An 11,134-nucleotide genomic window follows, 5' to 3' on the forward strand; every position below is an offset into this window, starting at 1 on the left:
GGTCCGCCTGGCGCCATCGTTATTTGCTTTTCGGCGCCAGGCGGACCTCTCTGGGGAGCGCATTCCATAACTTAGGCACCACTGCAGAGAAAGCCCTCCTCCGAGTGCCCACCCTCCTAATTTCTTTCACAGAGGGTTCCCGGAGAAGGGCCTCTCCTGCCGATCTCAGGGGGCGGCTGGGCATATATGGATGCAAGCGCTCCTTCAGGTAACCAGGTCCCAAGCCGTTAAGGGCTTTATAGGTCATAACCAACACCTTGAATTGGGCCTGGACTTCAATGGGAAGCCAGTGAAGCTGACGGAGGACTGGAGTCAGGTGAACATAACGCCCCGTCCCCGTCAGCAGCCTGGCAGCTCTATTCTGAACCAATTGAAGTATCCGGACCGTCTTCAAGGGCAGCCCCACGTAGAGCGCGTTACAGGTTTGGGGCCTTTCCGTCTCCTCCGGGAGCAGGTTATATGGAAAAGTTTGAGGGCCCATTCAAAAACTAGCCAGCCTGCCCTGCTTTGCAACCACGAGATAAAATCGAGGGCTGGTTCGCACAGCCACAGCGAGGGGAATGGGCCGCGTGTGCTGAGAGGGTCTCCTTGCTTATCTTTCCTCCGTTAACTAGCAAACTAGCACATCATCCGAACCCGGGCAGATCATCCGACCAAGCCTCAAATAGCCCAGCAACAAACACCCAGTGGGATCTGGGGGTTTCTTGGGCAGTTAGGGAACTCCAGCAGAGTTTAACAAGCTGCAGTGTCTAGTTAAGACTGCAGCTGAGTTCGAAGGGAGCAGGTGGTGGCTGTGCGGTGTAGTGGTTAAAGGGTTGGGCTGGGACTTGGGAGACTTGGGTCTAGGCCTCGGCTGGCCACGAAGCTCACTGGGAGACTCAGGCCAGTCCCCAATGCTGGGCCCAAGCTACCTCGCAGGGTTGTTGTTTTGAGGTTTAAACGGAAGAGTCTGAGAACCACTGGGGTCCCTTGCGGGAACATGCTAAGCAGAATGTTTCACAGCAGCAGCCCCACATATCTGGGTTTGGCTGTGCCCCATCCAATCCCGAAACGCATCCTCCTTGCCTTCCCACGCAGTTAGTGAGCGACACGAGGCGGCTCTCGGACGTGGAGTGGTTCCGGGACGTGTACGGGGACGTGGTGCAGGTTGTGCGTGTCATTGCTACTGAGGAGACCCGGAAAAGACGCAACTGGGTTTTCATAGTGGGTAAGTGAAAGAAGCAGACCTGTGTACGTTTCCTTTGGCCGACAGATGCGGAGCCTGCAGGGGTCTGGCGAGGAATGTGACCCCTTGAGATCAATTTAAAAAAGACAAGTTTCTGGCCCTCATGATCAGAGGAAAGGTGTCCAGGCTTCTACGCGTAGGCATATTTAAACCTAACAAGCTTGAGTGCTAGTCCCTTGTGGCGGGTTCTCTCAAGGGGCGATTGTGGGTTGTTGCGGAAATGTAGGTTATTGTGTTGTCTGAACTGGGCTGACATGAGAAACTATGGTGGGCGTCCCACAGCTCACAACCCGACAAGGAGCCAGCGAGCATCTGCAATGCTTAGCTAAGCCAAGCCACGGGGGAAGCTGGATTCTAAGCCAGAGAGTCAACCGGGAATGTGTGGAAACCTGAATTCGGGGGGCTCCGTTGGCTGGGATCGTTGCTCACGGCTGTTTCTAGAAAGGTGAACGGGGGGGGGGGGGGGGCAAGGTTGGATCATCACAACAGCAGCAACACCCGTTCGGGCACAGGCAGTGTGCCAGGTGGGGTCCGATCTCCCCTTTCCCTCTTCCAGGAATTGATGACGCGGAATCCGAGTGCGGCTTGGATCAAGGCGTGCACTTCGACTGGGTCATCACCAACGACGGAGACGAGCTGTCCTTCGAAGCCCAGCTGGAGAAGCTGCTCCAGTTTGCCCAGAGCAAGCTGTAGCCACGGCCGAGCCGCTGTTTCCACCCTGCCTCCTCTCCCACGATTCTCCAGGAGCTGGGCTGAGACGGGGCCGACGCACCAAAGAGGGAGGATCCGGGAAACGTTGACGCTGCAGCTGGAGGTCCCAGGCCAGGCTTGGCTGGGCAGGATCAATCCCAGGGATGTGGAATCCCCTCTCCTGTTATGTTTGTGTCTGTGTTGCAAGGAAGAGTCCAGTCCGGTGTTGCCAGTTCTCCCCCTTCCCGCAATCCGGCAGGGGCATATGTCCGCCCTGACCCAGCCAGCCGACCTGCCGTGATGTGTCTCTCCCTGCTGGGGGGTGGGGTGCCCAGTGCACCCCTCTCCGGCATGGGTGCCGGCTCTGACCGGCAGCGGTGGCCCACTCTGCAGGAAGCGTGGCGCGTCCATCTCGCCTCGGCCCTCTCCGGATGCCACTTACATTTGTAAGGCTTTCCACCACCAGGGGCAGTGCACAGCACACGATTTAATGTTGTAATTGCAATTAATTCCATGCCTGCGGCCGTGGAGCATCACTGCACGCTTCACGTGCCCCGGTCCACTCACCTGCGGCAGGACAGGGATCCCAACGGAGGCATGTTGCTGCAGATGAAGAATCTCAGTCCCACTTTCCCCACTTCCAGACCTGAGCTGTTTTTTCCTTCTAGATTGAGAATGTTTCTAACACTGCTTTAGTCTCTTCTAAATCCACCCACCATGTTGCTAAGGTGGAGGGACCTAAAAACAAACAAAAAAACCCTGTGCCTTAATCTGAATTGCTGTCTATAGGTTGCCCAGCCCTGTTTTTATCTCCTCGGCTTCCAGAAATCCTTGCCAAATCCTGAACTTGCTTTCTCGGCTTGCCAGCTTCTCTCCTGAGAGAGGCTCCTATGCTATTTGGCAGCAGAGTGAGAGGAGGGGAGGGGAGCTCCCCGCAAGGACCAGGTCGTGGGGGAGCAAAGCCCATCAGGTCATTGACCTGTGATGGAATTCCCATAAAAGACCCCAAAATAAGTTTTTCAAACTAAGTTGCTGCAAGCTGATTTTGGCATCCTCAGAATGGCATGGCAGCTTTTCCAAGGAAAATAGTTGGCAGCTGCAGAGAAACAGGGTTCAAACTGAAACATTCCTGGCCAGGCGTTGGTGGCTGAAGGAGCCAAGGGGTGCTCAGACTGCAGGAAGGGTGTATAAATGTTTCGTCTGTGTTGAGAAGGTAGTTATCTGGCCCGCACAGGAAGCAGAGCTGTGGTCTGGCCAGAACACTGCTCCTCAGCCTGTCCCTGGGCTACAGAAAAAGTTGCTTTTTCCTAGTTTCGTATCTCTATGGATCCAAACACCAGCCCTGCTTCTTTTGCCTCCGCGACCACCCAGTTATTTGCTGACGCCACTCGCTTCTGAATCAGTTGCTTGCCACCTCCGTCTCCTCCCCCTCCGTTTGGGGAGAGAGAAAATCGTTGTGTTCCCAATAAAGGTTTGGGTTGGTGAAACCTCCCGGCGTGTCGGTAGCGTTCCTTTTTACGCCCCGGTGCGAGGGGCTGATCGGTGGTGGCCCCAGGTCACAGGCTTGCAGGTGAGAGCCTGGCACTGTTTGGCCGGCGAGGAAGGCACGTGCTGGAGGTGGGGGCTCCAAAAGGAATTTTTGGAGCTCCTGTTGGTCACAGCAGGAGTCACCCCAGGAAAGCTGGGCTGGCTTGCTACTGATTCATGTTCCTGTCAGGTTCTTGATTCTGGAGGTACATTGGTCAGCATTGCGTTCTTCGCTTGGGCAGAGAAGGCTTGTGCTTCCAACTGGCTTTTGAAAAGGGCTTTTGTCCCAGTTTGCCTCCATTTAGACCAGAGGTACAGAATCTAGGTGCGATTTGGCCCTGCAGGCTGCTTCCAGCAAACCAAATATTTATTTATTTATTTATTTATTAATTAACAGTATTTATATCCTGTCCTTTACAAAATGTCCCAGGACGGCTTACAGACCTTAAATATTCAAACCATACATAATTACAACAAAGCATAGCTGAGCAGAACGATGTTAAAATAATTAAATATTAAAATATTGGGCAAATAAAAAGGTTTTTGCCCGGCCCCGATAAGAATATAATGTACCCCCCCCCTCCTTCACTCCCCGGTCGTTTCACAGCTCCTTGGTTCCTGTGCCTGCTTTTCCGCGTTCTAAAGTGCCACTTTTAATGCTTAGTCCCTGCTAGGCAGGGCTTTGAGCTGAGCTGTGCTTGTCGGCTGAACAGAACCACCCGGTTGTTGCGGGAAGTGGGGCGTGTACGTCTCTGGATGCGTGGCCAGCGGGTCAGGCAGGGTCCAAATCCTGGCAGTGGCAGGTGCGTGGCCATCTGGGACTCAGTCGGGTGCTTGGCACCTCCGGGTCTGGTGGAGCCGGAAGCTGCCATACTCCGTCTGGCCTGCTGCCGTGGTGGCGCTGTGCAGCCACGGAACTCGTGCGTCTCCACAAGTCCTTGGGGAATATGGGTTTTTATTTCTTTATCTCGTTGGTATGCTGCCCCGTAGCCAGGGGCTCTTTGGCCGGCTCACAGCACTGCACACACACACACACACACACACACACAGATAAATAGCAATAACAAACCTACAGCATAATAGAATTAAGAAACAATATACATACAACCATATAAATAGGAACAGGAGGAAAACAAACCATATAACCCATAACTACAACCAATAAAGCAATAAACCAGCAGCAAACCAGTAATGCAATCTAAAACCAGATAATAAAAAAGGCTTGGCTTGGCGCTGAAAGCAAGATCAGTTGGGTGTCTCTCAGCTCCCTGGGAAGGGAATCCCAGAGGTGAGGCCACGGTGACGGAGGCGGCCATTTTTCCTGCCAATTCCCCCCACTCATTGTGGGGGGGGGGTCACAAAGGAGGGCCTCCATTGATGACCGGAGTGGTCTGGTGGGGATGTATGCAGACAGGCGTTCCTTTAGATAGCCGCTCCCAAGCCATTCAAGGCTTTGTATTGTTAGCGTGAGACCGAATCGGGCCCGGGCAGTGCCAGGCAGCCGTTGCCAGTGGCATGGGACCGGTGTGGTGTGTTCTGCGTGGGCCGGCCCTTGTTCGCAACCGTGCTGCTCTCTCTCGGATTAGCTGAAGTGCCTGGAGTATCTTCAAGGGCAGCCCCACGTCCAGCGCGTTACAGTAATCCGGGCAAGAGGTTACCAGCACATGGATAACTGCTGTGAAGCTCCACTCGTCCAAGTAGGAACGGAAAATTGGCCTAAGCTGGTAGAAGATGCTCCTGGCCACCGAGGCCACCTGAGAAACAGGTGAGAGCTCAGGCTCCAGGAGCACCCTCAAGCCATGAACCTTATTCTTTAGGGGAGCACAACCCTGTCCAGGATCGGTTGAAGATTTCCCAGTTGGACAAACGGACTGCCCACCAACAGCACCTCCATCTTGTCTGGGTTGGGCCTCATCCAGTCCGTTACCAAGCCAAGGCAGTGGCTCAGGACAGCCTCACCTGGATCAGATGAAAACAAGAGGTAGAGCTGAGCGTCATCGGCACACGGACGATGTTTCAGCTCATACCTCCGGAAGACCCTGCCCAGCGGCTTCTTGCAGATGTAAAGGCAGAACAGAGCCCTGTGGAATTCCATGGCACAGAGCGACGGTCCCCCAGCCCCACCAACCAGAGGCGCTCAGCCAGATGGGAGTGAAGGCGCCTCAAGGCGGTGCCCCCAACTCCCAGCCCGGCCAGCCTCTCCAGACGGACACCACGATCGCTGGTATCGCTGAGAGATCCAGGAGATCCATCAGGGTCGCGCTCCCCGTCTCTCTCCCAGCATGAGCCATCCCATGGGGCGACCGATGCAGCTTGCATTCCGAAGCCAGGCCTAAAGCCCGAGCGAAACTGATCGAGACGATCCGTTTCCTCCAAGAGGGCTTGGAGTGGCCGGCTGCAGTCCGCTCCAGCACAGCCTGTGTTTTCAGAACTTCCCTACTGGATTTTGTGAGCGAGAGAGAGACAGATGGTGCTCCCTGCAGGGCACTGTCTGCAGGTGCCTCCCCGCAGGTGCTCCCTGTCATGTGTGCTTGGCGGTCCAACCACAGTGCCCCCTCTGGCCTCACCTCTTCCCCCCCCCCGCCTGCCAATTGTTGGGGGGTTTCCCAGCTTCTCTGCAACCCTTTCTCTGTTCTGAAAGGTTCGTCCTCAGGTGTGTGACTGGCATGATACGCTGGATGTGCGGCCAGGCTTGGCTCAGCCCCTTTGGCCTTCAGTCCCGCCCCACCGGAGGATGCGGCCCCTGAGAGCTGCATGGAATTGGGCCCTTGGGCTGAAGGAGGTCAGACTTTACTGTCCCTCTCCCTCAATTCTGTCGTGATTTTTATTTGGTTGCCTTCCTGTCCCTCAAGGAACTCGGGGCTGTTTCTCTCTTCGTTGTTGTCTTTTTTTTTAATCCAGTCCAGCTCGCAACATGGAAGAAATGCTGTTCAGTTTAAAAGGTAAACAAAAAGCTGACATTGATTCAAAGGACCAGCTAAAATGCTGTGATCTAAACACTGGTTCTGCTAGGAATCCCTTTTAAAAATCAGTAGCAAAAATGGGCACATCTAGAAACCTGTCAAATGAAGCACATTTTTGTGTTTCTTACCTGAAAGCTAGCCGAGAAAGGGTTTTACAGAACTTTTTACTGAGAGAGAATTCCAAAGAAGGCCCTCCGGTGCCACCACCCACTAGGTCCTGACTCTGGTGCTCGCTTGCTGCCCACCCTGAGATGAAAGCGCAGGGCCTCCGAGGGAGCTTGGCCTCCTCTTGTGGCTGCACGGCAACTTCAGCGGAGGGAGGGACTGGCCCGGGGTTTGTGGCGGGGTCTCGGTCCTCCTATGCTGTCTGTTGCAGCACCCCGACCCGGAGAAGGGTGTAAGCCACTTCGAACAGCTTTGTTGGAAGAAGGAAGCCCCGGATTGTTTGAATGCAGCTGCCGTCGCTTGCAGCGTCCAGATGTTGCTCGTAATCCTACCGCTACCGCCTCCTTTTCCGTGGCTAAGCAGAGGAGCTAAGGAGATTACTTTCGGAAGAGGCGGCGTCTTATGTAACTGGAGCAACAGGACGTGTGTGTGTGTGTGGGGGGGGCTCTTCGGAAGAGGCTGCAGAATGAGATGAGCCCTGCCTCCCACCCCACCTCGCTTGGGGCCAAGTTAAAAATACCGTCCGCGTGTGTCCGGACCAGGGCAGGGGGATTGACCTCTTTCAGCCTGGAGCCCTGATCCATTTCAGGGAAACTAGGAGCTGTGTTCCACTGGTCCGCAGGAATGGAGCCAGAAGAGAAGCTTCTCAAACTCCCAGAGGGGCGAGTTCACAAATGATGGTCGGAAGAGATGAGGCGATTTGAAGGTTCTGCACCTGGGGATGCGAGTCCTGGCGACGCTGCAGCCGGCGTCTCTCTCCAGGGCCAGATATCTGCCTACAGATGACGTTGGCCCTCACGGGTCCAACAGCCCTGCTTTTGGGCCCCTTCCAAAGAGTACGAGTGTCTTTTTGCAAGTTGCTAGATGATGATACCTTCTTTCCCAGTGGCTGATAATTTTGTGGTTTTCCTCCACAAGGCATCCTGTGGGGACCGAAAATGCCTGACAGACGGGTGGGAAATATTTTCTTGTTGCTTTTCAGTTCCTATCATTCTCCCTCCTTGTTCCTCTTGCAAAGAGCCCATCTGGCCCCGCTCCTCCTCTCCCTTTTATCCACACAAGAACCCTGCGAGGTAGATTAAGCTAAGAGTCAGCAACAGCCCAGAGTCCCCCATTGAGCCTCAGGGCAGGTGTTAGACCCCACTTCTCCCCAGTCCCTTCAACCAATGCACTACCCTGACCCCCTGGGACCCCCCATGGTCACGGGCTGCTCTTCCTCCTCCTCATCCTCCTCGCAATGGCTCCCGCTTGCTTCGTTGGCAGGCAGGGAGCCTGGGGACCAGTTGGCACAAGCTCCACTGCTCCTCCCTGGTACGTCTGTTTTCTGACATCTATCAGCGGGAAGGCTGTTGCAGACTCCTATGGTTACCCCTACTAGCTACTGGTGTTCCAAGATACACTGTGCCTGGACATGGAGGTTCTCCCCAGGGAGGTCCCCAACTCTGCCAGGATCAGCAGCTCTGTCTTATCCTTAGACAGGGAGTGACTGCAGTGCAAGAAAAAGCAACAGTTTTGCTTTGAGAGCAGTAATTAAACCACTTCCCCCAAAGTACCATGGGAGGTTTTTATGGCCTGCCTTCTCCACGGATCCCTCCTGAGGTCAAAGCATTTGGACCCGGCAGAGGACAACCGGGCGTGAGGAGCTGCCAAGGGGCAGCTTGACCTTGGCTGCGCTTCAGCTCCAAAGCACTCATCTGGAAAGGAACTCCAGACAACTGAGAGGAATCGAGACATTGGGCAGAATCGCTAGGTCAGGAGTGCTTCAGAGATTGTTTCGGGTTGTGCTTCTTTGTTTCATTAAGTGTTTACAAGTGTGTCCGACAACCAAATGGTGTAAAGTCAGCTTTGAGCACGAGAACGCCTGTTTCAAGTTCTCGCTGGTCGACAAAGCCCTGCTTTAGGATGCTCCGTTACACATGGCCGGAACTTTTCTGTTTTGCTGTTTTTCGTTCCAGCGTGCCATGGCTATGTATTTTTTGGGTGCTGAGGTGGATCATTCTGGCAAATTATTTAACTACTGCAAACCCCAAGGTCCCCACAGCATGTGGCTACAACCCATGTTCTCCTCAGCAACCCCGTTTTGGTTCTGTGTGATTTGGTGCACCTTGCTAAAATGTGTCTTTAGAGGGCCTCAGTAAATCACACGCACCCCAGCTCAAATCAAATCCGCTTTCTGGGTAGGTTGCGATCTACAAAACCATGGAGATGCCAGAAGTGAATTTTGAACTGCTGACTGGGGATCAGCCATTCTAAACAGACCATGGTTTGCTGATCGCCCAACCTGACTTCCAACCGTGGGAAGCCCTCTGCAGTAGCTAATGTCAGCATACAAAGGCAGTCTGCAAACAAACCGCAGTCCTGAAAATGCAGCTGATGACAGAGACTTAAAGGAAATGGAGAGGAAAACAGAAAATAAACACAACAGCAGGAGAATAATTAAAACAAATCACAAGGCTTGGGGAAAGATGGATGTCTTTGTTTGCCCGAAGGCCAGAACAAAAGGAAACCAGCTCGTCTTGGCAGAGCGGAAGGAACTGCCATAACCTTGGCGCTGTTGCGGAGATATTGTGAAGTTCGGAACAGATCTCTCTTCACTTTCCCTAATCTCATAGTGAAGTGGGAGCTACCACCAGGGGTGATGCTGGGTATGGAAACAAATCCAAGTCTTGGCTCATGGGACCACATATGCTAATTTACAGATGCTCTGAAGTTTTTGTGTCCTAGTAGCGGGCTGTCTCCTCCTATTTGTAAAAGGAGAGGAATACAGATGATTTTTTTTGGGGGGGGAGGAACTCAGGCAGACAGATTTGAGGGGTGGGCAGTAGGCGAAAGCTACCCAGAGATCATGTGTACCTTGCTCCTGGCCTGGCTGGGGGTGGAGATGGCTCCAAAGGAAAGGTTTTGGGCCCCAGCTACAGGAGGGTATTCCCTCAAACTGCCTCTGGCTCTATAAATGTTCCAGTCAGGGGTGCCCTCATTCCAAGCAATTCCTTCTTCATATCTTATTTTCCGTCCCACACAAATGACAGTCAAACCTGTGGCAGCCAAACACAAGCTTCTTTCTGACCCAAATCTTACGACGGCTAATCTGAGAAATTATTATTTATTAATTCCATTTCTATGCTGTCCCTGGGCCAAAGCTGTCCTTATACAGAAGAGTCCAGTTCTTCTACAAATGCTCCCTTTTCTCCAAGGAGTCCAAGTGGGGCCTCCGTGGTCTCTTCTTGCCCAGACATTTCCTTGCTGGCATCTCTCCAGGCTTTCGGATGGTGGAGAGGGGTCTTTCTCAACTCTCTCTGAAAATGCCAAGCATTTTGCTTGTAAATCTAGGCTGTTCCATGGATTTGTGCTTTTTCAGCCATACATGCGTAAAAAAACACTGTCATGGTTCACTGGGGGCCTATTTAATTTGTTTTATTTTAAACACCCCCCATTGGTTTATATCCCTCTCAGGTTTGATAGGTAGGTTTAATTAGATGAGGGATTTAAAAGTATTTATTTATTTCCACAGGTATATATGTGGTTGATCTACGTATTTTTATTTTAAGGGCAGGCAGAATCTGATCATTTGGAACTCTGGCTCTATAAACTGTGAGGTAGGCTAGCCGGGGATGCCATGCCTGGCCCAAAGTCAGCCAGGGGGTGTGGGTGAAAGGGGCTCAGACCCTGCTTTCCCAAGCCCAAGACCAACAGCTGAACCATGACGGCACACTAGCTTGTGGCAAAAGCCCAAAATGTCCGTTTCGGGAACGGCAGGCAAGTCACTGATAGACAATCCCCACCCAGCACTCCTTCCCCCACCCTGTTCTGGAGTTCAGCACCCATCAGCCCCAGCTGATGGGGGCATCACAACCAGGTGGGGGGACCCAGGTGGGAGAAGCCTGGAAGCCCAGAGCCAACACATCTGCACGCACCAGAAACGCTGCCGGTGCAGCCACCGATTTACACCCGGGAGGACAGGAGGCGCCACCTGTTGACTCTCGGCCTGGCAGGGCGCGTCTGCACGTCCCGAGAGGGCGGTTCTCCGTCTAGCGGGCTCATCCCGGGGATGCGCGCTTCACACGTTCCCATCAGGATTTCGAACTTTGCGCCCGCGCCCAGCGAGGAGGCGGCGCGGCGCGGCCTTCCGGGGGGGGGCGACTCCCGGCGGCCCCGGGGCGCAGGGGGGCCTCCGCGGCCAATGGGAGCCGCGCGCCCGGGAGGGGGCGGGGCCACGAGGCCGCCCGGGGGACGCCCGCCCCGCCCGCCGTACGCCCAGTCGGGGCGGCGGCGCCGGTGCCGGCGCCCGGGCACGCGCGACGGACTACAACTCCCGTGGTCCCGCCGGCGCACAGGCGCAGTGGCGGCCGCCGCCTTTGGGGAGGGGGCGGCGGGGGGTGATGTCAGCCCGGCCGCGGCTCGCGGGCAGCCAATGAGCGGCCGCCGACGGCAGGTGGGCTTGGCCGGCGGCGCGCGCGGGAGGCAGCGCCCGCGCGCTGCCCAGTCAAGCCCAGCTCGCGGCTCGGCTGCAGCAGCCGCCGCGCCGCGCCGCGCACCCGCCCCAGGCTGGGCGCCCGAGGGGGCC

The 11,134-nt window shown here is 54.8% G+C and overlaps 1 protein-coding gene across 1 annotated transcript in view; it reads left to right on the forward strand.

Annotated features, from left to right (window-relative positions):
- The window catches only part of PMVK (phosphomevalonate kinase), a 6,640-nt gene extending 3,234 nt beyond the window's left edge, over nt 1–3,406 (forward strand). The window contains exons 4-5 of the mRNA XM_044448824.1: nt 1,078–1,207; nt 1,782–3,406. Of these exons, the coding sequence (XP_044304759.1) occupies nt 1,078–1,207; nt 1,782–1,918 (267 nt within the window). The 3' untranslated portion in view covers nt 1,919–3,406. The remainder of the gene's footprint in view (nt 1–1,077; nt 1,208–1,781) is intronic.
- Nucleotides 3,407–11,134: the final 7,728 nt, after the last annotated feature.

Source organism: Varanus komodoensis, unplaced genomic scaffold (genome assembly GCF_004798865.1).
Source record: "Varanus komodoensis strain SLA01 unplaced genomic scaffold, ASM479886v1 scaffold55, whole genome shotgun sequence".
Lineage (NCBI taxonomy): Eukaryota > Metazoa > Chordata > Lepidosauria > Squamata > Varanidae > Varanus > Varanus komodoensis.